Raw genomic sequence first — 27,861 nt, 5'->3', positions numbered from 1 at the left:
AATCAACCTTTATTTATACAGATTAGTCTCATGTAGTCACGAGGAGGACTCATTTTCAAGAAAGACCTGTTTTAGATTGAGAACATTTAAAGTACAGACAACAATAATACATTGGATATATTTTGCATATATTTATAATAGTTAGAAATTAGACAATACATTAGATAATATATATATATGGGAGAATGCGACAAAGAGAAGATTCAACGCAATCTGCTGGCTTCCTTAGAGAGACAACTTTACTAATTAGCTTTTTATGTATCATGCTTTTGTATGGTGCCCTGAGACAACTTCTGTTGAATTAAATAATACCCAGTGATACCTTGTATGTTTACTTACTTGACAACACTGGATTTCTCCTCAAGTTTTTTTATTTTTTTTGCATTATTAGAGAACTTCAACAGCTTGCGTGTTTTGAACGTGAAGCAGTTTAAATGATGAGATGACACCCTCTTTTCTTTTATTTTTGCTTTTCTAATTGATTTTAGTTAGGGAGGTTCCTCCAGGCAGATTTTTTTTCTTTCTTCAAAGTCCAAAGAAAGATAGGAGGGTAGAGATGCTCGTGATCATTTGGAAATTTTCTGTTTTTCACCCATGATTAACATGTCTAAATAAAGCATGAATGAATTAATATGCGTGTAAGCGCAGCACACACTAAAAAAAACAACAACTTGCTCGTATTTATTTCTGACGCATGCGTACTAAACGTCTTACGTCATCAGTATACGCCGGCTGTGCCACTCGCGCCAGCTATTCCAACCAGCGTGTTGTGTTTTCAACTCAGTACGTACTGGCTTCCACAGCAGCCACTGATACAAGCACATATTCAGTTTCTGTCGATACTCTTTAGGGTGAGTCCATTTTTAGTTCTCGTTTTAATGACATATGTCTGATTTGCAAAAACGACACGATTCAAGAACACCGACGTTGTTGGCCTTTTTGTGTGGCTTCTTGAAGAAGTTTAGCTCGGGTAGCTAGTCCAAGTTATGATGCCTGACGATACATAATGAACCTCCACCCTCTTGTTTTATTATGTTCAGTTTAAGTTGACGTGAAAAGCAAGTTGGACTTTAAAGCATTGCAAATCTGTATAATTATTGTAAAATGATGCCGGAGTATTGAGTTTGTTTTGGCTTCTCGTGTTTTTATTGATCATAAAATCGCCCGTATTCTAGAAAAACCCGAGGGACAAACACAACATGATGTAACAGAATCAAACGGCAAATGACAATAACAATAATAATCCTGCATGATGACGTCTTACGCAAAACAACCATACTTTGGCTTTCGAGCATTTGAATTACCCAGTTTACAGGCACAGTACACAATAAACAATATGATTTACAAATTAAGCTAGCAGCATAATATAAAGTAGGCTTTGTCATGAACATGTTAATGCTTTGACTTGTATCAAAGGTGTTATGTCGAGAGACCATTTCTGCTATTTGGCCTAGATGATTTGTCTGAAAGTTTGTTAAAAAAAAGTCCAGTACCCATGAACTGTATATAAATATGCACAGTGTTGTTCCAACTGTACTAGATGGCCCAGTTTCTCTGGAAATCAGACTTAAAATGACTAACATTTTCCAAACAGGGTCAAGTGTTTAAAAACTAAACATAAAAAAATAAAATAAAATCTGAGAAAACTGGGAACACTGATCTGCTGATTAAAAAATATTTGAGATTTTGATGTGTACATTTATTCATGCTAGTATTCTAGTGGGTTCCATGTTCTGCTTCTACATTGTAAAGTACACGTATCCTTACTGATTGGCTATGGTATCTTTTTAGTATCTGATGCTGTACAAGATAATTATTAGGAATGCTTGTTGTATACACATACCATAGGCTACAGTATACTTACTGTTATCTCTGAATGTGACTGACTGCCACCTAAGATGCTAAGTTCTGAGCATTTGATGTCACTGAATTATCTCCTGGAATTTCAGGATTTCTTCAGTGAAAAATCAAGAAAAACTCAAAAACTTTTGTTTTTATGAAATGCTGAGAACCGTGTACAAAGTCTGTTTCTATTAGGTGTCTGATTAAATTAGGAAAATCACTGCAATTCCACTTTAATTGGACATTTGACACTTTATCTGTGCTGCTGATTATCCATGCTGCTGATTTCTTACCCATAAGTTGCTATATTCATATCCGTCTGCTCACAACAGACTCATGTTCAGGCTGCTGTGTAATACACCGCATACTAGGAATGTGCATTATGGCATAAAATTCATATCACGAAGGGTGTGAAGGGTGGCGATAACGATATATATCGCGATATGTTTTTGGTATAAAACTTGCTATAAAAAAGCAGAGGGTGTCCTTTTGCCATCATATATTTTGAATTAAGAAAATTCCACTACTAGGTCCAGAGAGTTTTTAAATAATAAACAAATCAAGTATTAGGCTTATTTCTTGTGCAAAACATTGCAAAAGATATCAAATGTAGTTTTAGCCTTGTGTTTTAAACAAAAAATATGTTGTTAACTCTTAACAGTTTCCAGTCTTCTCACTTTATAAATGAACAGCAACAGAGCAGCATTTTACACTGAAACACTTCACCCTCCAAACCTCTAGTTGGCGCCTCCTTCCACTTTAAGGAGAGCTGACACAAAATGAGTCTGTGGCTTTGACCAGAGGGTCTCGCAGTAAAATCACACAACACAGCGCTCTTTTCACAGATCAGAGAGCAGGTTTCTCTAAAGCTGACCAACGCTTACTTTAAGTTTCGATGGAAAAAACCCCCCAAAAACTATCGACGGAACACAGCGTTTTGCGCATGCGTCAGAATACGGCAACACTACGGCAAGCCGGCTGTAGGTAGCTTGTAGCTTCGCTACTTAGCTCTCGAAGAAAAGATTAACGCCACTTTTGCACAGTTTTCAACTAAAAAAAGTAATGATTAAATCTGACAGCTCTGATTTTACCCTTGAACACCACTTATGCACAGTTTTCAACAAACAAAAGTAACGATTAAACTGACAACTCTGATTTTACTTCAGACACAGCATTACTGCGGTTAGCCGGTAAAGACAGATCTCTATCGTAGGCTAAATTTCTATTGTTTCTACCGTATACCGTTTATATCGCACATTCCTACCGCATACTATTATTATTATTGTTTATTATATTATTATTATTATTATGGTTTAATTAGCTTACATCCTTATATAGTTTATTGTTTATAGTTTATACTAGGAGGGACCTTGAGTACACTGTTTCATTCCACCTCATGTACCACATGTGATGCGAATGACAATAAAGTTACCTTGAACCTTGAAATTGTCTACATCCATACCCATTCGCACTGATTGACATTTGTCATTTACATTTCATTTAACATCATTTCACCACCTCATTCAGTTTTAGTGCAGTAATCTGTGCATGTGTCACTGATACCACCACATATTATACTCTCTTCTAAATAAAGTTGCATTGCCATGCCAGGCTGTGCTTTCCTCTCTCTTGCATTCACTTGGCTGGGAGATTTCTTGCTTTGTGCATCACTGTTGGCTCACATCTTGAAATGATACATCCTAGATTTGGGACATTGGTCCTCCACTGCACAAGCATTAGATTTTAGAAGATTTAAGATAATATAAACCCCCCGTGGCAGGCGTTTTGTGCTTTTCATTTCCCTTTTACATCTCTTTACAGTGGCACACACTGTAACAAAAACAAATCAACAAGCCAAAATGTTTTTAGGTAACGTCATCGACTGTTTATTCTTGGCAGGGCAGCCGACCCGGGACCCAACAGTCCCAGGTTCGATCCACAGTCATTTCACATCTCGCGGTGTCTCTGAGCAGCACACCCTATCCCCATTTGCTCCCTGGGCGCTTTCCATAGCTGCCCACTGCTCCACCTGGGGGTGGATGGATTAAATGCAGAGACAATTTCACTATTGCATGGGAACATACAATGATGACAACACATAACACATTATTATTATTATTAATAAAATAAGGTAAAGGTTAAGTCAATAAAGGATTATTTATCTGCATCGCAAAATAAAAGTGTCATAAAATAAACAAGAACAAAGCAAAAATGTTAATTGCAGTTATTAATCTGACAACACTGAAGAACACATTTAATGACTAACAACCAAATGTGTTCTGGATTTGTTCCTTGATCCATTTTTAAGCAGCTTTGGTGATGCTCATTGTGCTTCTGCTGGAGGCTGTTGTTGAGTCCTTTTGCCAGTCGGTGTTTATTTGGTCTGCAGCGGTGTTTACAAGGCTAATATATGCACAGCGACATCCGTATCGAATCTAAAAACTCAAGTTTCTTAGAAGATTAATTTTAGCAGAGATAAAAAGTAGTTTCCCTCTCTCACTTGTTTTAATCTTGACTGGACTGTGTATATGTTTTAGTTTTACTGACTGATCAGTGTGTAAATTAAGTGTCTGTTGGATTTGTGTTCATGACCAAGTGTTAATAAGTTTGGGTTTGATGAAATATTACAAATCTGGTATTAACAACATAACCAGGATAGCTAATCCTATTAAAAACACAAAAGTGTATTTGGATTAATTATAGTTCCTGTTGTATTACATCTTAAATCTGATGGAATATGGTCTGTGTGTGAAGGCATAAATATCTGATATTAATGATTAAGAGTCAAGTACTACTTGTCTACTGTGATCATGCATTTGGAATAGAGCAGCCTCTTAAGGAGTTATCAGAATAAATTATTCATGTAGTAATTTCTCAACAGCCAACACTGTAGCCACATTAATGTCATGGTATGCTTTTGTTGAGAATGAGGTGGCATGTCTAATTCCTGAGAGACCATTTCATGTGGTGTGTGGACTATTTGTGTCAGAGCTGTAGATGGCAGCCTTGTTTCATATATATATATACCTAACTCTACTGACGTCAAACACCACAGCTTCCATTCTACCCAGTCAGACATTTTCCTGAGAAAATTTACTAAAATTATCTGGCAGGTTTGTGACACCCCCCCCCCCCCCCCCCCCAAGAAATTATATGACCGAAATGCTGATTTTAACATAGCCTTGCAAGAAACTATGTATTTGGCTTTGCATTTTGTAAGGGAAGAACACATCTCTTCCCTTTAGTTATGTTTTATTCAAATGTCGGTGTTGGCTTTTAAACAAGGACTCAGTCTCATTGTAGGCTTAGACATTCGTTTATCTTTCCATCTGTCAAACAGTTCATTTCACCTGAGGCACAGAGGCATATTAGGCCATGAATGGGTGAAACTGGGGTGCTTAAATAATATCTGGGACATATATGGAAGAGACGACGGCAGTTGTTTCCTATGAGGTATGCCTTTCTTTATTTAGATCCGTTTCCTTATCAGCATCGTCAGATGTGGTTTTCATCCTCCTTGGTCTTTGATAAAATGGAGAAGAAATATTACAGTCGGATAAAACAAGAGTGAATGTTTCTTGTTTTGACATTTTTGTAAATGTATATTGGCTTGCTCTTAATGATTTATATATATATATATATATATATATAGTCCTACACAAATTAACAAAAGTTTTACATTTGCCTGACTCTTGTTCTCTTTTATTTCTCTGTAGATATATCAGCTATGGAAATGGACAGTGGGAGTTCTGTGGTGCTGCAGGCCTTAACCCAAGCTACCAGTCAGGACACCGCTGTACTGAAGCCTGCAGAGGAGCAGCTCCGGCAGTGGGAGACCCAGCCAGGCTTCTATTCAGTCCTTCTGGTGAGTCAGGATGTCACAGTGAAATAGAACAATCTTAACTCTGTAGACATTCATCTCCGTATGATGTATGAAGCAGAAAGCAGGACACAGTTTCTCTCCAAAGACTGACTTTTTTTTTTGCAATCAGTTCAACTAGAACAAATTTAGAGCCAATATGTTCTGCTGTCGAGCGACACAACAAGAGCTTGTGATGACAGCAAGAAACTATAATATTATTAAAGACAAAGTGCGATGGATTGCTGGCAGCTGGAGATTGATTTTTTTTGTAAAGAATTCTTCAAATCTCTATTGAGTGTTTTCATTAAAATTTATTTGCAGAAAGTTTTAGACGCAGATGGCTTTTGTCAATATGCAAGGGTTCTTGAAAAGTCAGCTCACAGTGCAGTCCACCAGAGAGATTACTCTGATATTTTAGGAAATCACAAATATATTTGTTTACTCTTCTCGTCAGGCTCTGATAATATGATGAATTTCACTTTCATCTCTGTGCAGTTTGTGAAGAAATTGTCCCAGTGTGTGCTCCGTCTAGCTAAGCACAAAGAACTATTCATAGGAAAAAACGTTTTCTTTATTTTGTCGGTAGTGGTTTGTTGTATAAAATGAAAGTACCAGTGATGCGAGCTGTTTCGTTTATATCACTGTTTATTGAAAATGATGTGACAAAGCAGATCAGTTGAAAAGACCTGGTGGTGAAAGCTCAGATACTGGCTGGTAGCCGGTGTAAGAGGATGTATGAGATTAGTAGCCATTAAGTCTGACCCTAATAATTAAAAATTTTGTAAACGGCTTTAAAATATTTTCAGCTTCTGATGTGTACCATAATTCTCGGGCTACAGAATGCATCTGTCTCTAAGCCGCACATACTAAATATAAGATAAATCATAATTTTGTACTAGGGGTGTAACGGTACATGTGGATGCATTGAACCGTTTCGGTACGGCACGTTTGGTTTGTTCTACATGCGTACCGTTTCGGTTATTTTTTCATTAATTACATTTTTATTAATGAAAGATTATGCGTCGCGGAACTAAAGTTCCTAAGCGTGTTTCAGCACGGCGCTATTATCGTGCAGCACGCGCAGCATTAGCATTCTAGCTTCTTGTTGCGGTCTCCTGTTTGGAAACATTGCGGCTTTCATTGTTAAAAGACAAGTGAACAAATCCAAAGCTGTGTGTCGACGTTGTTTCACGGAGATTGGATCTGCAGCAGGCAAAACGTCTTAACTTGTTAACGCGCTTGAAATGACATCATCCGAACATGAACGTCTCTTCTAAGACCGATAACATCAACACTTAAACAACCTTCATCAGGTAATTCAGATCGGTCCAAAGCAATAACACAAGCTGTAGGAGTTTTTAAAGCTCTAGATCATGTTGATGAACGAGAGATTCAACCACCTCATCGCAGAAATGATGGCCGTTCAAGAAGAGGTATTGTTATTTTATTATTAACTAATTAACATTTTTTATTTAAAATTATAATTTATTAACTCATTTTTTTTTTTTTACCTCTCTGTGTTTTATTTCCAGTCTGGGACAGACATAGCAGCTGTTTTCTTCCTCTTCAGGGAAATCCACCAGAGATCACCTCCAGCTAAGAAGTCTGTGACGAGTGAACTCTGAACTTTTCCAGGGACCTGTCCCACCTGTGGGAGCAGGTCCAAGAGGTTGTGAGTAATGAGGCCAAATACAGCCACACTGCAAAATTAGCAAAGTGCTACCTCTCTATTCCTGCTACCTGTTGTGAGTGAGCGGTTTTCTCCACCGCTGGAGATATTCACTGCAACTAGATCTGCGCTTTTGGCAGAAAATGTGAACAAGTTGGTCTTTTGGCCAAAAACTTAAAACTTGATTAGTTCGATTGTTGCTGCTTATTGTTCTGGTTCTGACTGTTGTTGTATTTATTAAGATTTTTATTATTGTTAGTATAGTTTATTTATTGTAAAGAGTGCCTTTTATTTAAAATATCATCCAAATGGGTCGCTTTTATTTAATTTTATACAAACGTATTGTTTACTTGGCGTAGTTTCAAAATAAACATTTTGCAAGTCTTCATTTTGTTGTTTTTTTGGACCGAAAATGAACCGAACCGAGCCCTACTTGAAACTGACCCGAACCAAAATGTGATTTTAGCGTACCGTTACACCTCTATTTTGTACATAAATAAGAATCTCCGGTTATTAAGCCACGGGCATCCACCATTCATTGTCAGGATTTGTGCCCAGCCAGCTCTGGCATAATGTGCAACTTTCTTGTTGTAGTACAATAATCGGCCACTTGATGGCATTTCACAGACTATAGCATGCTTTCAACACGCATTCAGACTGCATGACCATCGGAAGTCATCATGATGCTTTGCTGTCTTGACTCATGGTTAAAACCATTCAACCTTCAGAATGAACACAAGAACTATCGAAGCATAATCACTGGACAGAACAGTGCTAAACACCTACGTAACTGAAATTATTTTAAATTATCTACCGGTAAATGCTACCCAGAATCTTATCGTGGTCATGTGACCAGAAGTCAAATAGTACCGGTAAAATACGGTTAATATTCAATAAACTAGTACCATTGATTTTTATTGTTAAACAGTATTTGTAACAGAAGCTGTTTTTAAATGTACTTTCTAAATAAATTTGACGTGATTTTTGCTCAACAGAGCTCATATGAGGAGGAGGGAGGAAGGGGGAACAGCCCATCCTGTTTGTTGTTTCCGCTCCGTGTTCGGATGTGAGCTTAAATGAGATATTGGTATTTAAACACATATTTACCGTACACAGAAAGATAAAAAAAACCATTTAAATATGTGTTAGTCTTCAATGACTGACTGCTTTAAAAATAAATCTGATGCCTTCTCCGCTGAGCTCTCATGACGGAGGGTGGGGAGGACCCCTCCGGTTCGTTGTCTCCACTCCGTGTTTGGATGTGAGTTTAAAATGAGATCCCGGTATTTAAATGCTTATTTACTGACACAGAAAGATGTCACACAGAAAGAATTTAAAAACTTTTCTTAAAATATGTACCAGACTTGACTGCTGTTGCGTCTCCAATGCCTGACCATCGACACATTAATGCAAAGCTTACGGTCGGCAGCTGTTTCCTTATTTGACAGCCAGATAGATCGCTTTTAACTTGAAAGTTGCATCATAAGAAATTCTTTGTGCGTTTTCCATTATCATTGAAACAGATGAACAGGTCTGTGCATCAAGGCGCAAAATACGGTAACGCTCTGAAGAAATGAATGCTCGTCTATCTTTGGGGATGGGTCCTCGAGAGTACCTCATTGGTCATTCAGGTTAGATTTCTGGTCACATGATAACAGAGTGGGTGGAGTTATGGTAGGGACTTTGAAACCCTGAGCAAGAGGCTTTGTACATGTGATTCAGTGTTGTCAGGTGTAGGATAATAATCATATTTGTACGACAATTTTGCCCTCTGTACGATGTACGATCAATAATCCCAAAAAAGCCAAATATACGATAATTTGACCATTCCGTGAATGTGTGGTTGTAATCGGTTGTCATCAGCCTCTCGCAACTGTCTGTCGGAGTTTTTTTGTGAACCCTGAAGGCATTTGTGTCCGCAAACAGATGCACGATTGGCTGGAAATTCCAGCCATTCGTGCTTTTGTAAATGTGACCTACGAGTGACGTGTTTCCGTTTGCCTCAGAACAACGGCCATGATTGGCTGAATAGTCCACTGCGCTCGCCCCATGAGTGAGGAAAAGAAAAAAGAAAAGAAGAAGAAGCAGAGCCGGTCTGGAAGTGGACCCATCACTACTATAGTGCATACATAGATGTGTCATTTTGGTTATGATGGGTGTACGATAATTTCCCTCAAAATACAATAATTTTATGTCTCTAGTACGATAATCCTACATTTCTCACCTGGCAACACTGATGTGATTACCTGAGGCATTCACTCTATGTGATAAAAGAGCCATGAGCGCCCAGCTCTGTCAAAGGGAAATGTTAGTCAGTGGCAGGAAGTTACCGAGAGACAGCAGGAAGTCTGTCAAAATAAAATATAAAATGTGAATTATGAAAAAAATACATAAATTAGCCGTCCTTGCATATAGACCGTGGGGTACAAAGTGTGAGGAAAAACTAGCGGCTTATACACCGGCATTTACGGTAATTATATTTGGAGTCAAATGCTTTTATTTACAATAAAATTTGGTTTATGTATGTTTTTGTCCACAATCTGTCTTGGTTATCCTTAAAGAGTTAAATCTGCATCAGCTGATCAAAAGACAGACAGATCTAAATTTAAATTCTACCCTCAGTGATGAATCTAATAATAGTCAAGTAGCAGACAGCTAATAGCAATGCTGTGACGCTCCTCTAATGGTTTGTGCTGTTCCCATGATGCAACGGATGGATGTTATATATTCTTACCAAGCTAAAAAGCCACTGCAATGGCTCCTGTCCAATCCTGGAAGTCTGACTTGAGATTCCAATCTCTCATATTGCCTGTGCTACTCAGTATTGTGCTCCAGCCTTTGCTGTGTGAAGGTAAATAACTGAATACACAGTGTACTCAGCTATATTTTCTGGGTTTATGGCTACGTTTTACAGCTCAGATGGGTAAGTAGTTACAGGAAGTAAAACTACTCAAGTGTGCACTGTACAGACAGCCTTGGTTACAAAGTCACCATGCCCTGGTTTTTGATGAGCCTTGACTGATGGTATCACCTCACTGTCATTATAATTTAGTTGGGTTTTAAGAGTCGTTGCCCTGTTTTTGGTGTAGCTTTAGCTGTTACACATCATTAAACTGGGTCAACTCTTGAATTGCCTTTTTATTGCTTGTTTGAACTTGTGAAGATTTTTTTTTTTTTTTTTTTCCTTCAGAACATCTTCAATAACCACATGCTGGATGTGAACGTCAGGTGGCTGGCTGTGCTGTACTTTAAAAACGGCATTGACAGATACTGGAGGAGAGTGGCCCCTCAGTAAGTACCTGCATGTCTCTCTGTTCCCCCGTCAGCTTCACGCTCTCACTTCTACATCTAAACCCTTTTTGTCTCTGTAGTGTCTCGTCTTTACACCGTCTTATCCACTGATGTACTCTTCTTTGTTCGTCTCCTAATCTCTTTGTTTTTAGAGGCTCAAGTGTTCTTAGTTTGTTCTTATTGCCTTCATTTTTCTTTTTATCTTGGTTGTCTACTCAACTTTTCACTGCTCTCTTTTCTTTTTTCACTATTCAGTTTTATTATTCATGTCACAACACTTTGATTTTATACTTAAATATTCTTTTGTGCTTATTTAGTCAGATTTGGCTATGTGAACCCAACTCGCTGTCTTCTGGGTATCAGATTAACTTTCTTTGTCCTATTTAAATTAAAGATTTGCTGCTAAATTGGAGGGTGGTAGATGACCGTGGTGATCAGTTTTCCTCAGCACTCCCTGGCCACTCCAAATTATTGCTGCCCTTTTTCTTTTTTTTAAAGTTTTGTTCATTTCCTAAAGTGTGTTTACTTTTCTCAGGAGTTCAGAAAGCTGAACCAATATTATTTATGTGATTCAATTGCGCTATAGCTGCTTATTCAGAATGTAGATACAATATGATGACACAGCATGTTTTGTTGTCAAACAGATTCTTTGCTCACAATAAAATCTCAATTCCCACGAAGCACAAACATGAGAACTTTTGCAGTAGTTGCTAAGATGATAGAAAATATTGCACCTAATAGCAAAATGTATTTTGGACAAGTTGTTACCCTTTTTTAAAATTTATTGTGAGCAGCACTTTCCATAAGCTGTTGACCGGATCACTTCACCGTAGTTCATTACCTCTTAACAACTTTCATTTAAATGTTTGGGGAACAAACAAATTTGTTTATGAAAGTAATAATGTTTGCCCATTTTTTGTGCTCATTGTAAGATATCAATTGCTCAAAATCATTTTCATTTTTGTGAAAATGTCTGCTTCATATTAAGCCAAAGGACTGGCTTGGACTGTGAACACATCTGTTTAGCTTATCCAGATTTTTATAATTCAGTGCCATGATATTGCAACAAATGTATAATGTGCATTTTCTATCTGAACTAAAAAAACTAAAAAATTCTCTGATAAAAAAAAAACCCATCTGAATAGCAGTGCACATTTCTCCAGAGCCTGTATACACCCTGCAGCATTAATGGTGGCTTCTCAGATGTGCACGTTACCTTTTCCTTGTGCTCTAATGCACCCACATACCATCACTGACTCGGGCTTTGAAGTGTGCGCTGATAAAAGGACAGATGGGCTCTTGCTTCTTCAACACAGAGATGTCGATGGTTTCCAAAGAAAGTTTTAAATTCCATTCACCAGACCACAAGACAATTTAGGGTTTACCTCAGTCAGTTAAATGAACGTAAATTCAGAGTGGATTTTTAAAATGGCATTTTTAAGTATATGGTAGAGTTTTAAGTTGGTACTCATTCAGTATTATCCACAATTTTTTTTCCTACAACACTGTGATGAGCTTTGCTGCTTTTCTATAATTTTACATCAAATACATTTTAAAAAAGTATTTCAGAGCCTCCTTTTCCATCTCCATTTCACAAACACATTTACGCAGCATCATTGCAATCAAGCATGTACTCATTCAGTCTGCAGCGTTTCATCATTCACTACTTTTATGCATAATTTTATTGTAAATCATAGAGAGAGAGGTCAGTACAGTAGTCCATCGCTACTTCATGGTTAGTTTTTTGTGGACTTGCTCTATCGCGGTTTTTCAATGTAAAATTGAACATGACACAGTTGGCTGATTGATGGATGATCTGCACAAATGGCATGGAATTTTTATTTATAATAAATTATTTTTCTGCTTCTTCTCCCTCCTCCTTCGTGGATCTCCGTTCAGGAGCGGAGAAGTGGGCGTGGCCAATGTCAATATTTTATTTGTAATATAATATAGATGACAGATCAAAAGTTTAATCTGAGTAAATGTAACATTTTAAAGGAAAAATATGTTGATTCAAAATTTCACTGTGTCAACAAATCCCAAAAAAGTTGGGACAAGTAACAATAAGTGGGTGGAAAAAGGAAATTGAGCATATAATGAACAACTGGAAGACCAATTAACACTAATTAGGTCAATTGACAACATGATTGGGTATAAAAAGAGCTTCTCAGAGTGTCAGTGTCCCTCAGAAGCCAAGATGGTAAGAGGATCACCAATTCTACCATTGTTGCGCAGAAAGACAGTGCAGCAATACCAGAATGGTGTTACCCAGCGTAAAATAGCAAAGACTTTTAAGTTATCATCATCAACCGTGCATAACATCATCAAAAGATTCAGAGAATCTGGAACAATTGCTGTGCGTAAGGGTCAAGGCCATAAAACTCTACTGGATGCTCGTGATCTCCGGGTCCTTAAACGTAACTGCATCTCAAACAGGAATGCCATTGTCAAGGAAATAACAGAATGGGCTCAGGAATACTTCCAGAAAGCATTGTCAGTGAACACAATCCACTGTGCCATCTGCCGTTGCCAGCTGAAACTCTACAGTGCAAAGAGGAAGCTATTTCTAAGCAAGCTCCACAAGCTCAGACGTTTGCACTGGGCCAGGGGTCATTTAAAATGGAGTGTGGCAAAATGGAAGACTGTTCTGTGGTCAGATGAGTCACGATTTGAAGTTCTTTATGGAACACTGGGACACCATGTCATCCGGACCAGAGAGGACAAGGATAGCCCAAGTTGTTATCAACGCTCCGTTCAGAAGCCTGCATCACTGATGGTATGGGGTTGCATGAGCGCTTGTGGCATGGGCAGCTTGCATGTCTGGAAAGGCACCATTAATGCAGAGAACTATGTTCAGGTTCTAGAACAACATATGCTCCCATCTAGACGTCATCTCTTTCAGGGAAGACCCTGCATTTTTCAACACGATAATGCCAGACTACATTCTGCAGCAATCACATCATCATGGCTACGTAGGAGAAGGATCCGGGTACTGAAATGGCCAGCCTGCAGTCCAGATCTTTCACCTATAGAGAACATTTGACGCATCATAAAGAGGAAGGTGCGACAAAGAAGGCCCAAGACGATTGAACAGTTAGAGGCCTGTATTAGACATGAATGGGAGAGCATTCCTATTTCTAAACTTGAGAAACTGGTCTCCTCTGTCCCCAGACATCTGTTGAGTGTTGTAAGAAGAAGGGGGGATGCCACACAGTGGTAAAAACTGACTTGTCCCAACTTTTTGGGGATTTGTTGACGCCATGAAATTTGGAAACAACAGATTTTTCCCTTAAAATGATACATTCTCTCAGTTTAAACTTTTGATCTGTGATTTGTGTTCTATTCTGAATAAAATATTAGATGTTGGCACCTCCACATCATTGCATTCAGTTTTTATTCACAATTTGCTGTGTCCCAACTTTTTTGGAATCCGATTTGTACTACCGGTACTTGCTACTTGTACTACTATTCCTACTTCGCAGTTTTTCACTTATCACGGGGCTTCAGGGTACGGATCCCCTGTGATAAACGAGGGACTACTGTATTTATATTGAAGAGGGATTAATTTATTGGGAAAATCAGTGTTTGTGCCTCATGTTTTTTTGTTTTAGAAGGAAAGTCATTCCTGATCAAACAGTTGTCTTAGTGCAGTAAGTGCACCCAGTATTTCTGCTTCATTTGAGAGATAATCATCATGGAAACAGTATTATTTTTTTAAAATCTGTTTTTATCTAGATGGATGCTTTTCCATTCTTCCTGTAGAGATCCACTGAGTAGCAGAATCAACACAAAGTCATGTTGAATCTTTACTGGCAGCAAGTGATGTTAAAAAACTGACAATTTTTTTTAATGTATTTAGTTTGTCACTCATCTGTATATTAAATTGAGAATAAAATGTATTTGTTTATGAAGGTCATGCTAAATGCTTACCCAACGTAATATCAGGATTATTAGTATTAATAAAAACTATTTGACTTTTTATCCTGATGCATGCTCAATAGTCCTGGTAGAAAAATCTAAAAAAATTAAGTCAGGTCCTCTGGACGGATTCTTCTTGTTGAAACGTTTTATTGGATAAAAGACGAAATGTTTCAACAAGAAGAATCTGTCCAGAGGACCTGACTTAACTTGTTTAGATATTTGCCTTTTTATGCCACATATGGAACTATACCTGCCTTTAATAACCAAGTGCAAATGGAGTGCATTTCCATAATTTATTTAAATGTAGCACATTTGTACATGATGAAATCGGCCCCATTATAAGTTAGCAAATTGAGGTCTTCACCATGTTGTTAATGAGATAAACTGGTTTGCATGTATAGAAAAGGAAATTAGATCAGAAGGTGTCTATTATATGACGCAGTCAGCAGTGGCTGTGCGTCTGGCACCCTGAAGTGACAATGCAGAATGGTGGAAAAGAAGAAATTGACCTTCAGCCTGATTAATCTGGAGTAAAATTTCAACTTTCCTCAGTTGCCTGTTGTATTCTCAATGTGAGCGGCATCTTTTGTGTTTATGGGGTATGTTTACAATTTGTAACAAATTAGGTGCAACAGAATACATAACTGCAAAATACATTAAAAAAAGTCTCACACAATGTTTCTTCATTGCACACTTTATAAAAATATTTTCTTGTCTTCTCACCTCTGAATATAGCTTTGATTGCTTTGTTCACAGTGCATTATCAGAAGAGGAGAAGACTTCGCTGCGCGCTGGTCTTATCACAAACTTCAATGAGCCTGTCAATCAGGTCAGTGGGGAAAAATGGGGTGGGTCTGGGAAAAAATACATTTAAAAACATTTATTATTATTTTTTTTATCTACACTGCCTTTTACAAAACTGTGTAATGTAGACTGAAACTGATTGAAAGCTTCTTAAACCTTTGTGACAAGTTGGTCTGTAGACATTTTGTTTTGCTAAATAAGGTTCAAGAGAATGATTTAAAAGTCTCACTTGTTTATGTTTAAACTTTATGTTAGACAGCTTTGTGATAAGTTTTATATTGTTTTGACTGTCTGAAGTACAGCAGCAAAGAAGTAATTTTGGAAAATGGCATTGTGTTTAAGACATCTGTCTGAGGGAGCATGGAAGGTGGCCCTAAACGGTGGCCATCCATCCTGCCTTCTACAGGTTGTATTTCCCTGTGGGGACAGCTCTGTAATGTCACAACTCATGGGGCCCATATGACAAGCAATGAATATGATTTAAACACTATATGTCTCTCGTGTCACATTCTTTTTTCCTGAAATTGAAACTCCAGAAGGCATTGTGTGTTGGTTTGACCGTGTGACTGTTCCCGTTTATTGCAAAAAAAGTTACATTTAGGAGTTTTACAATCAAACTTTAGAACCTTACCAGACTTATTTGGAAAACATAATGACTTATCAATACATGAAAAATGAATGTAGACACTGACATTATGCACTCAGTTAAATAAGGCACGTCTGTGTTAATAGGTATTCATTCCACAATCAATGCAAAAAAGTTGATTTTCATAACTAAGATCATAGTCAAATCAAATAGATTATAATTGTGAATTAAAGCGCAATCATAGACGCTAAGAATTTCACTATTAATGCTAATAATAATACACTTTGAGTGACCCATACAACTCCATTACTTCAGCTTGTCTAAATTGCTCAAAGGACATTCAAAATAGAATTTCAACAGATTAGATATCTTTTAGATAAAGATCAGTTTCCTCAAAGTTAAGTTTTCCCTTTGGCATAACCACCTTCTTTTTTGTTAATGGTTAGCCTCGGGTTGTGTTTTTCCTCCATGTTGTTATTATTATTATTTTTTCCCAACAGATAGCAACCCAGATCGCAGTACTGATAGCCAAAGTGGCCCGTCTGGACTGCCCGAGGCAATGGCCGGAGCTCATTCCAATTCTGATCGAGTCTGTGAAGGGTCAAGATGGCCTGCAGCAGCACAGAGCACTGTTAACTTTCTATCATGTCACTAAAACTCTCGCATCCAAGCGTCTGGCGCAAGACCGGCGTCTTTTCCAAGATGTAAGTCCACAACATTAATTACTCCTAAGGTTCAAGTTCAAGTTATGCGTTTTTGTTATGCAAGGTTAACACAAGGCCAGCAGTACAATGAAATGTTCAGGACGAGAAGAACTGATTTGACTCATTAAAAACAAAGATCAAAGAAACAAGAAAATACTAAAACATGCAATAAGGGTACAAAATAAAGTACCAAAAAGTGAAAAAGTCAATATAATAATTACAAGGTCCAAAAGAGAGATAGTAAACAACATGGTAGAATAAAACGGTGCAAGTAGGATGAATTTGTATAAATAAGTATTTTACAGGTTGTAATATTAACTTAATTGAACATGATATATATTGCACATAACTAATAAACTACACAGGTTGTGTGACAGGTTATTGCACAGGTAGTGAGCAGCATTGAGATTAATTTAATAATGATGATAAGGTAGTGACATTCATGATTCAGCCACATAGTGCAGCAGCAATAAACATATTAGCTGTCACAGCTAATGTTAGGTGTTGTAAAATCAAACTTTTTATGCATTTTCTTTAGGTTAATTTTCCTTGCTGGGCTTATTTTAGGTCCTTGTCATCTACCTTTTTTTATTTCTTAAAATAATAAAATGAGAAATGCAAATAGATGAGCTGCAACATAATTTATTTTTCAGATTCAAGTTTGTCCTAAGAAGATTCCTTGTAGAATTGCTGAAAATTTGCAGCAGCAGCATGTTTTTTGTATATTATTTGTTTGCTTATCTGACTGAAGCACACATTTCTTGTCAAGTAGCATTTTTCTCAGCTAGCAGAGCAGTATTTTATGTTGTTTACTACTCAAGTTAAAAATCTAGTGTAAAACAAACAAGACTAAAATAAAAAATAGAGCTGTGAAGACAAATTTTAGCAGAAGTCAGCAAACTGGTATTAATACAATGGGACCAACAGTGTGAGAGAGAGATAGAGAGAGAGAAAAGAGACAGGCCATTCGACAGGAGGAAAAAACGTGGATGTCAAGCAGGGACACCTGCCAAAATCCATGCCGAAGTGTTCCCTCGGGAACAACTTGAAACAAAGTGGGTCCAAGTACCATTAGGCTGTGCACTTTTTAAACTATGTCCTGATATCTTTGACATTGAATAACCTTTGCAGTCAAACATAGCAGGTTCAGTGTGCTACACACTAAATTTCAGTTCCAGCAGTGCTGTCGGCTTGAGTTTGTGGATTTTTTATTGAGAATTCTTATTACACATCATTTTCAGTTCTTATTACACATCATTTTCAGTTGATAAATCAAACTTCTTTATGGCATAATGCTTTCTATCTATATTTTAATTGCCTAATTGATTATTCAGCTATCCTTGCCAAAACTATCTGTGTTTACCAAGCCCAAGTGCATTTTATTGCCTTTTTTACCTAAATATCAAGGGACATCATTATTTAAACTACAGTGTTGGTGTCATAACATTTTTAGTACTTCAGAGAAAGCAAACACAAAATGCAAGTCTTTTTAGTTGATCAAAAATAATCAAAAGTGCCTTTTTGGCAACAACTTTTTACTAATAGCTGAGGCCTTTAAATGCTGCGTTCAGTCAATGAAAATGTTTTAGAGCTGTTTAAACACAGTGATTGGAAAGGGAATAAAAATAAAACATTCTATAATAAATGCCATTTATGTTAACTTACGCTAACTTTTTCTCATTTTGCTAACACCTAGGACAAGTCCAATTTGTACAAAAAAGTAAATGAATAAATAAATAAATCATACTAACTATTTAAAAGTTCTAGAATTGCACTGCTCAAGGTGGCTGCATGTTGGATCAGCTTTGTTACTTTCATTCTGGGATGTTGCTTTTGAAAACTTTAATTCCTCTTTTTTTCTGGATGTAAATCACATTTTTTGGATGATTATTTCCTCTGATATCAGATACTGTGCAGCTAGAAGAAGGATTTTAACTGAAACCTTTTGACTTTTGGACGTTATGTTGCACAACTGTGGCAACAAGGTGTTTTTTTACAACCGGGAGCAGCTGATTATCATTTCAAAAGCTCAAATAATACCTCAGCTACAGGTCCAAATCACAAATGAGTTAAAAAGGAGGTGCTGTGAACGCATCCCTGTCTACCTGACGGAGTTGTTTGAGTACCTGACGGCCGAGATCCTGGAGCTGGTGGGAATCACAGCTCGTGACTACAAGAAGACCAGGATCATCCCCTGACACCTGCAGCTGGCTGTCCACAATGACGAGAAGCTCAACAAGCTGCTGGGAAGAGAGACCATTGTTCAGGGAGGAGTTCTGCCTTAGATTCACGTGGTCCTGTTGCCCAAGAAGACAGAGAAACCCACCAAGTCCAAAAAGACAGATCAACATCTGCTTTCAGTTTCTTCAGATCTGCTCTAAGACGGATGGCTACAAGAGATCCTTCCTGCCCACATCCATCAGCATGAAACCAGGATGATGAGATAAAACATTTAATTTCCCTCTGGGATTAATAAAGTATTTTTGAATTGAATTGAATGGAATTAAATTATCACTAGTTAACTCTTATGTTACAGTGTGAGTCCTTAATAAAGACTGACACTGACTTATAAACTGACATAAGCAAAACAAAAAGTTGCATGTTACTTTTCATTTTGTAAGTTCAATCAACTTTTAGCTTATGGCGAGTTAACACATTACCGTAATCAAAATTAACACAGTGTGAAAGCCAAGCCTGCAAGCATGCCTGTATCAAAATGAAATCATAAACTCTGGAGGTGGTAATAAACATATTCTCTTACAGTCAGTGAACATGTGCTCCTCTCTCTTGTCCTTTATACCAAGACAAAATGACTGGAAGGTGCATAAGATGATGACCTACTTGCTGATGCTTAAGCCGCTATCTGCACTTCTTCACCAGATGCAGAACTAATGAGATGGTGGGAGGAAAGAGGAAAGAGGAGGATGTAGAGGCAGGGTGTGGATGTTTAAGATATGTGACTGATGTGACGGAGGTTTTGACAGGAGAAGGAAAAACATCAGAAGTTATGGAGGACTGTACAATATAAAGAATGGAGGAAGAAATTGAGGCACTTCTTGACTAATTTCTGACACTAAAAAGGACGAGATGTTTGCTTTATTTTAGGACAGTGTTCTATCCCTTTGTTAGATTTCTTAATGTCACAGTTTTGCTTTTCACTGATAATACATTCACGTTTCGCTTTAGTCTTCCAACAAATTTTAATTTGACTTTTTATGTTGTGGCCCCCATCACTCTCTTATTAGATCAATCCAGGTAGACATCTTCCTGGTGTTTTTTTTTTTTTTTTTTTTTTTTTTTTTTAACTTCTAAGAAGTTTAATGTTTGAAATAAATGACATGCATCTCCCACTGATACCAAAGTGCATTCTGACCAAAGTGTTGATGTTGCTGGAGTGAATGTTATTCCAGCCATCAAGTCAGATCATCTGTCCAATGCCTTGCTATCTGTTAACACCACTGTTTGTAGTAATGACCGTCTTCCCTCCCTTTGCTAATATAGAATAGAATATAATAGAATAGACCTTTATTGTCATTGCACCTAAATACAACAACATTTGGGTTTGCTTCCCAGAGCAAAAGTAAAAACAGTATAATATCAAACAAAACATATATAACAATTTTAAATGTATAAAAGGTTATAGATTTACAATACTCCAAATGTGCAACACAAGCAATATGAGTCCATCTTATCTTTGCCGTTGATGTGCGTTGATGCATTTTTGATTTAAGTAAAGAGTTGAAGTCCATCCATGTATAATTAGCAGTCATTTTTGAAAATCTACATCTACTGTAAATTATTTCATTGTGAACAAGAATACAAGTTACAGATTATAGTCAAGCAGATGGTAGACCATGAATTGTGCATTAGTTTTGATAAATGGAAGGTGCCTATTCACATAAAGTTGTAGGTTTTGCTACTTTCATTAGAAGAGTCAACAGCAAAATCCTTTTGGGTTACATTTACTCAAGTGGGGTCACTTCCCCTTTTTATAGGATGTTCAGCAATTTGCAGCACATTCACTTGAATACATGGCAGCTGAGAAAGACATGAATAAGTTGTGCTTATGAGTTTTTGTGAATCTTATTTGTAAAAATCCTACAGACATCACGTCACAACCACCATCTCACATTTATGGGTTTGACAATTTCCCCCAACTGATGCCACATTTGTACAATCAGCAGCACAGACTAGAAGCTTGAAAGTGGTTTGGATGTAACTTTTAGTTAAACTCTGGTAAATTAGGTGTTTTGCTCACTATTGGAGACTCATTACAATGTTGGACATGATGGACTCTTTTAGAAATTCAGCAGTTTGGGGAAAAACTGGAATGAAAGCAGAGATGGTATTCAGGTGTAAAAGACTGAGAACTATCACCAGGAAAAAATGCAAATAGGATGCAAAGATAAAATGGATACACTACACACACCATCTTTCCAACAAGCATTAGCCTTTTTTCAAATAAACTTGGAAACACTTGGACCACATCGTAACACCCCCCCCCCCCCCCCCCCAGCAATTTTCCAAAGCTCCAGGCTTGTGACATCTCACATTATTGTGCGTATGTGACTTTTACAGCAAATCTTTGGAACCCCTCCAAACATTTAGAGATATTTTGCACCTATAGCTATTTGGCTTCAAAATACAGAACATTTTTTTAAATTAACGTTGTCTAACCTAGGTGTGGTGTGCTGGACTGTCTAAGAAATGTCCCTGCTCATCCTTGTACTAATTGGTTATCCGATTTACCAAAGATTGACAGTTTCTGACCGTTGCATCATACTGTATCTCAGCAAGTCTTATTCTACTAAAGCAGTTTCAAAGAATACAACTCTTTATTCATTACTAATGGCATTCATAACCTGATCTGGATTTATAAAAAGCATCTATAAAACAGGCATGATGAGATATAAAGAATTTGTCATTTCAGAAAGAGTAAGTACGCTCAGTCATCCAGGTAAATAAATCACAACAAAGTTAAAAGATTATTTTGCATGTGTAAAGCCAGTTTCTGGGAATTCCACAGCAGACTGGTTTGAAACATGTCAATAAGGTGCTTTTTTTTTTTTTTTTGTTTTGCCAAAATATCTTTATTGAAATTTTTAGCAGTTTAACCAAACACAGCTCAAACATTCTGCGGGATGTAGCATAATAGTATTATTACACTGTATTCAAACCAAACTAAAATGATAAGTACAAACAAAAAAAATCAATAAAGTGCCCTTCACAGAATCCTGATCATAATGCAACCCATCACAAACGCCACACATCGTCTCCATATTGAGGTATCAAATACAACACTGTATCTTGAAGAGTAGGGCTGGACGATATGGCCAAAACTTTTATCACAATATATTTCTTAATTTCGGTCAATAACAATATAATTCCGATATTGATAAAAACAATATAAAAGCCTCAGAAAAACTGTATAAACTGTACAAATAAATTAATCTTTACCTTGTATTTGTGTTTAGCCTTCATAGAACTTTAAAATCACCATCAAATAAACATAAAACTCTCAACTTTGTCAATATTAATAGTTTTAACTTTAAACAACAACATAACCCATGCAGCAAACTTCTGCATGTGCTGCATGGGTTTCTCTTTTGATACAGCTGGGGGTGTTGTTGCAGGAACACGTTGGCTCAAACTTTTATTGTGCTTCGTCTTCTGACTTTCAGCATATTCTATTCTATCAAATGGAAACTCTTCAGATGGTGGAACAAGTTAGATGTGTTCCCACTGCTAGTTGAAACTAGGGGTTGAACGACTACATAATTTTTAAACTCAACATTAACATAATACAACTCGAGTAGAACTCGAGTAGTTGATGACGTTATAGGATCTGAAGATGAAAAAATTAGTTAAAAATAAAACCACAAAAAACATAATTTATTATTTTCCCCCCAAAAAAGACCAACAAAACATTAGGAGAGTATATTATGCTCCTACCATTTATCATACTACAAATAAGTCGCAGGAAAAACTAAACTATTAGTTATTATTATTAAGCTGCAAAAGTGAAGAAACGTGCAGCACGTCAAAAACGAAACTAAAATCAGCGCGGCGGACGACCACCCCGCACCACCACCAGCTGTGCTGTGCATTAGGTTTAGTTTTTGAGATTAATATGTTTATAGATTTTTTATAGGTTTAGAGATTAATATTTTTTGCTTATAGTTTGTGAAACAAGGTCAGAGGAAGCTGGTTCTGGTTCGGTCGATTGGACCCGGTGTTACACCATATTCTGTGACCTGCAACAGTGCATGCAACACCGCCCCCTACGGTCACAATATACGGTGGTCACAGAATATGGTATAACACCGGTTCGCAACGAGCTCCAAACAGTCAGGAAGTTGATTCATTTTCTGTTTCCTTACTGTAGTTGAACCGGAAGATTCATCTTTAGTGAAATATTTCCATACTACTGATGCATTTCTACCTGTTTGCCAAGACTGAGCCTGCTCCGCTCAGTCCATCTGCTGGGAGGAATCCATTTGATATCTCCTACTAGTAGCCCGGTGCGGATCACGTGACACATGACGCAATGACGTAACTGCGACGTAACGACGTCACTGCAAATACTCGACGTGAAATTTAAAAACTTGATGGATGTCCTAGGAATTGGCCTGTCGTTTACTCGAGTAGTCTGTTAAAGCCCTAGTTGGAACGACTCTCTGGCACATTTTGCAGCAGACTAAAACCTGCAGTTTATCGGATCTTAGATAGCCGAACTCCTTCCACACCACCAAATTAGTCTTTCCTCTCTTATCAATTATGTCATCTGCTTTCTCTTCGCTTGTGAAAGACGGTCATGGTCACTCATTTTGAAGTGAAAACTTGCTGTGTGTTGGAGCTTAGCCTAGCCTGCTACTGCTGACTCCTTCTGGACTCGAGCTCTGTGTGCGGTGTACGTCACCACGCACTTCCGTAGTTGTGTCGCGGCTTTTTCTGTTGAGGTTGAAACACCCGTCGGTTGGAGCGGCCGCTTCTATCCGAACAAAAAAGAAAAGTGTCAGTGAAACGCTGTAATCGTAGCGTAATTTATATCGAAATATCGAAAATGTGCTTAAAACTCATATCACCGTTATTGCATAAAAGTATATCGTGATGTATATCGGTATTGAATTATTGTCCAGCCCTACTTAAGATAATTATTTGTATTTAGGATCTGCAGTGCACACCTCCTTCAGTTGCTTGCACTGTCTTCTGGCATGTTCAGATCTTTAATATACATAATGAAGCGGTTCCAGATACACTCAAACAAGTCCTGTTTGCCCTTTAATGCATATGTAAATAAGGTGCTATTTAATACGACAGATCCTGTTGGCAGGCCTCAGACTGATGGAGTCTTTCAGCTAAAATATGAAACATTTCTTCCAAAAAGAAACTGTCCAGATGACATGATTTAACTTTTTTGTGAAGTCAATTTACAACTAATTTGTCCTGTTATTAATGTTTAACTTCTGTTTTTATTGATTTGTCTTGAATATACTGGATAAATGCTACACTAACTTAAATGCATATACAATTTCATTAGGCAATGGTCTCCATAACCCTGCCTCCATCTCTTGATGAAAATGGCTCTTTGCAGCATTTTCACTTAAATTTTATTAACATTTTCAATAGTACCGTAGATAACATTTCAAAGATAAATCACATACATTTTCTTGATTATGATAGCCTAAGCAGGCTTTACAGTCTTTGCAGCATTTTTTTAGTTTGTGCTACTGTAGCACCTCTGCTGTGGTTCGGGGTTTGGTCCTTTAACAGTGAAACTGGAAAAGCAAATCTGGTGCTGAACAAACCCTGTTTTAAAATTTGTATTTTAACCAGTTTGGTGGAAAACACCCATGTGTTGTTTTTCATCACACAGACCTATCTCTCTGGAGGACTGACCTTCAGTGGATGTTTTTTTGCTTTTCAAAAAACAAATTTTCATTGCAGGCTGGCATTTCACAGGATGGTTTTATTTTATTTTTTTCTAAAAGATTGATGAATAAAATGAACAGCAGTTTCCTGTGGTGGTTTTTGTGTCTGGTGAATAGGAAATGAGCTAGAAAAAGACAATAAATTGTTTGCTTTTATTGATATTTTCCTCTTTCTTGTTTTTCCTCTGTTGTGAAAATAGGGTTTTCAAATACACACATTTAACCAGGGGTTGAAAAACTATTGGATTCTTGGATGCACTCTTTAATGATTCTGCAACAATTCACCAAACTCAATATTTGCAGTACAAACTGTGCCCTAATCAGTGTTTTCCAGCTATGCAAATAACTAACTTCCTTTCTGCCTCAGTGTTAGATTATAAACAGAGTGAATTAAAGCTGTCAGTCTACTGCTGTGACGTTTTCTGTTGGCCATGGACAGAAAACATATTAGTATTTTGTTTAGTTGTTTGTGACCATAGCTCCTCTTTTCTGTTCCTTTTGTTGTTTCATAATATTTATCAGGGCAGTGTGCCACCTGGGGCCTTGATAGGGATTATTGTCTACCTCAGGATATTACATTAATCTGCGAAGAGCCTCCTCCTCAGCCATAGTGATCACGTCTCTTTTTATTTATGTGAAAACACGTGTGATTATCTGTCTTGCTATCATGGCAAACAACAAAAGTAGAAGTTTGATTTTTTTTTTCTTGGCAACTAAACAAAAAAAACAAATGAACAAAAAATAAAATAAATACCAGTAAATAAAGTGAAGGGCATCTTGTTTTTGTAGTGTAGACAAAAGCAACAAAACATACAAAGAAAATAACAAGTACATATATTTTAGTAAGACTTTCTTTTCGGTGCACTGTTTTAAAAATGTTTTGAATAAAATGAAAAAAATAAAAAAAGTATTTAAAATGTTTTGATTCCTTCATAGACAATAATCAAGTTAGCCCTATATTTAGCGAGGGTCTTTTATTTACTTGACTACCATAGGATATTGAGACATTCATGCATTTTTGCACATCACTTCACTTAAAAGGCACAAAACTTGCATTGTGGATCACTTGTCATGTCAGAGTTTTAAACTAAGATCGTTTTATGAGACACGACGGCTAGTTCTGGTCAAACCTTGGAAACTACACTATGTGCCATCTCGTGATATTGCAAGATTTTTCGATGCGTTGGCCCTCATAGTATGTGTAGGGAATAACTCACAGCTACTGTCACAACATATTTGATCCCAATATCTGTAAAAGTACCTGAGTTGAAGACAATTGTAGGCTAAAGTAAGTTAGCTGTGGCAGCAATCCTGAAGTAGGTTGACTCCAAAAGAGTTGTTGTCATTGTTAAATCCAATGAGTAGGGGGCAGAGATGGGGTAGAGGTAGGAGAGCCGACTCGGGACCCGGAAGTCCCAGGTTCGATCTCCAGCCATTCCCATATGTCGTGGTGTCTGAACAAGACACTCAATCCTCAACTGCCCACTGCTCCACCTTGGTGTATCCCAGGTGCGATGGCTCAGTGCAGAGAACCAATTTCACCATTGTATGGGAACATACAATGATTTCAACACATAGCACTTTATTATTATTGTTTATTATGATTTTCTTAGAGTTTCATAAAAATTCATCCTACGGATTATAAAACATTTTGGTAACAATCAAATGGTCAATGCCAACAAATGTCTTGCATAAAGAGTAGCACTTAATGTAGTGGTATGTGTTGGGGATGAGTCCCAGCTACTACCACATCTAATCATGGCTCCATATTTAAAACGGGTGGCATTTTTCTGTTTGCTAAGGTTGCTTAGCTGTGGCAGCCATCTTGAATAGGATTAACTAAGGGCTAACTTCAAGTATATCCAGTGATCACTAGCCAAGAGTTTCATTAAAATCTGTTCAGTGGTTCACATATATTCACAGATATACTGTATTTTGTTAGCACTAATAACAAATGAACACACACACGGGAAGAAACATCACCTTTTGGCCTTTGCTTTCGGGCGATTAATTCCAAACGTGTTAATTGACATACAGTAGCTGCCATGAATCAGATTAGTCTGAGATCTGAGCAAGTATCAAGCGTCATATAAATCTGTCTGCAAAGGAAAAAGTTTAAATACTTGTGTTTCTTTCAGTTTTTTACAGATAAAGCTTTTGGTTTGCTTTGCCATCTGAGCTGGGATTTCTTTTGCAGCAAGAACTTGTACTTTTTGACTTTCCACTGTTACCCTCAGCACAATTTCTTGTATAATTTGTTTGACTCATTTGTTTGCGATGACTCAAAGTTTAAATACCATACGTTACGGACTATAAAGCACACTTTAATTTTCTCAAAAATCGACAGTGAGTCTCATAATCAGTGCACCTTATGTATTAATTCTGATTGTGCTTACTGAACTAGAACCAATTTTATGTGGTTCAACTGAACAATGTTGAGAGTTATTGTGAATTAGTTGAATAAAGTTTGACTTATCTGACTGTTTTGTTTTGCTTAATGTGCCTTATAATCCAGTGCGCCTTATAGTCCGAAAAATACGGTATTACTATTTATTTTTTATCTAGTAGTAAACACTTATTTATAAATCACATTTACTGGTTGAACAGTTTTGAATGTGTTTTCCTAAGCATTAACACTTAAAAATGGTTGAATGTTACTCAGATGAAAGAGCTGTAAAATTTCTATGTTGTTCATTAGAAAATTATCAAAGCATATCCCAAAACTCTTGTTTACCTTGGAAATATTGTCATTTATTTTTTAGTAGGCAAGAGTGTACCTTACTTAGTATACTGATATTGTACCCTTTTCACTGCTGCCTTGATTTGTCTCCAGACAAAGTGCCAATATAGATAGATGCAACTGCCTGCGACTGGAAGTTAATTAACACCTGCACTTTCGAGCTCCTTCCGTGAAAGAGCATCAATATTAGTCATTCGAAATCTCTTACAGCTGCTGTTTGGATATATGTTAATCCATAACACTCGTGTTTCATTGAACTTGTTCTAGCTGTTCACATCCAGAGTAACACTATATGTATTTAACTGGATTTTTACTGTTAAAATGAATTTTGGCAGCTGGCGTCTGGCATCTACAGCTTTGCATGCTCTCTGTGGAGCCATCACACCGACTGCTTCCTTCAGCAAGTCTGCGCCAGAGATGAGGCTGCAGCGCTCAACTCACTGGAGAGGACGCTGCTATCTCTTAAAGGTAGTGACTAAAGCAACAACACAACCCCAGATATGTTCATCTA

General features: G+C 37.2%; 1 protein-coding gene across 1 annotated transcript in view; it reads left to right on the top strand.

Moving 5' to 3' along the window:
• Positions 1-744: 744 nt before the first annotated feature.
• The window catches only part of ipo11 (importin 11), a 146,665-nt gene continuing 119,548 nt past the window's right edge, over positions 745-27,861 (top strand). Inside the window, exons 1-6 of the mRNA XM_037680985.1 lie at positions 745-851; positions 5,559-5,707; positions 10,564-10,664; positions 15,342-15,414; positions 16,476-16,679; positions 27,686-27,818. Of these exons, the coding sequence (XP_037536913.1) occupies positions 5,570-5,707; positions 10,564-10,664; positions 15,342-15,414; positions 16,476-16,679; positions 27,686-27,818 (649 nt within the window). The 5' untranslated portion in view covers positions 745-851; positions 5,559-5,569. The remainder of the gene's footprint in view (positions 852-5,558; positions 5,708-10,563; positions 10,665-15,341; positions 15,415-16,475; positions 16,680-27,685; positions 27,819-27,861) is intronic.

This window comes from Nematolebias whitei, chromosome 8, assembly GCF_014905685.2.
Source record: "Nematolebias whitei isolate Nwh7 chromosome 8, NemWhi1, whole genome shotgun sequence".
NCBI lineage: Eukaryota > Metazoa > Chordata > Actinopteri > Cyprinodontiformes > Rivulidae > Nematolebias > Nematolebias whitei.
Note: the sequence above shows the minus strand (reverse complement) of the source record. Positions and strands in the feature narration are given on the sequence as shown.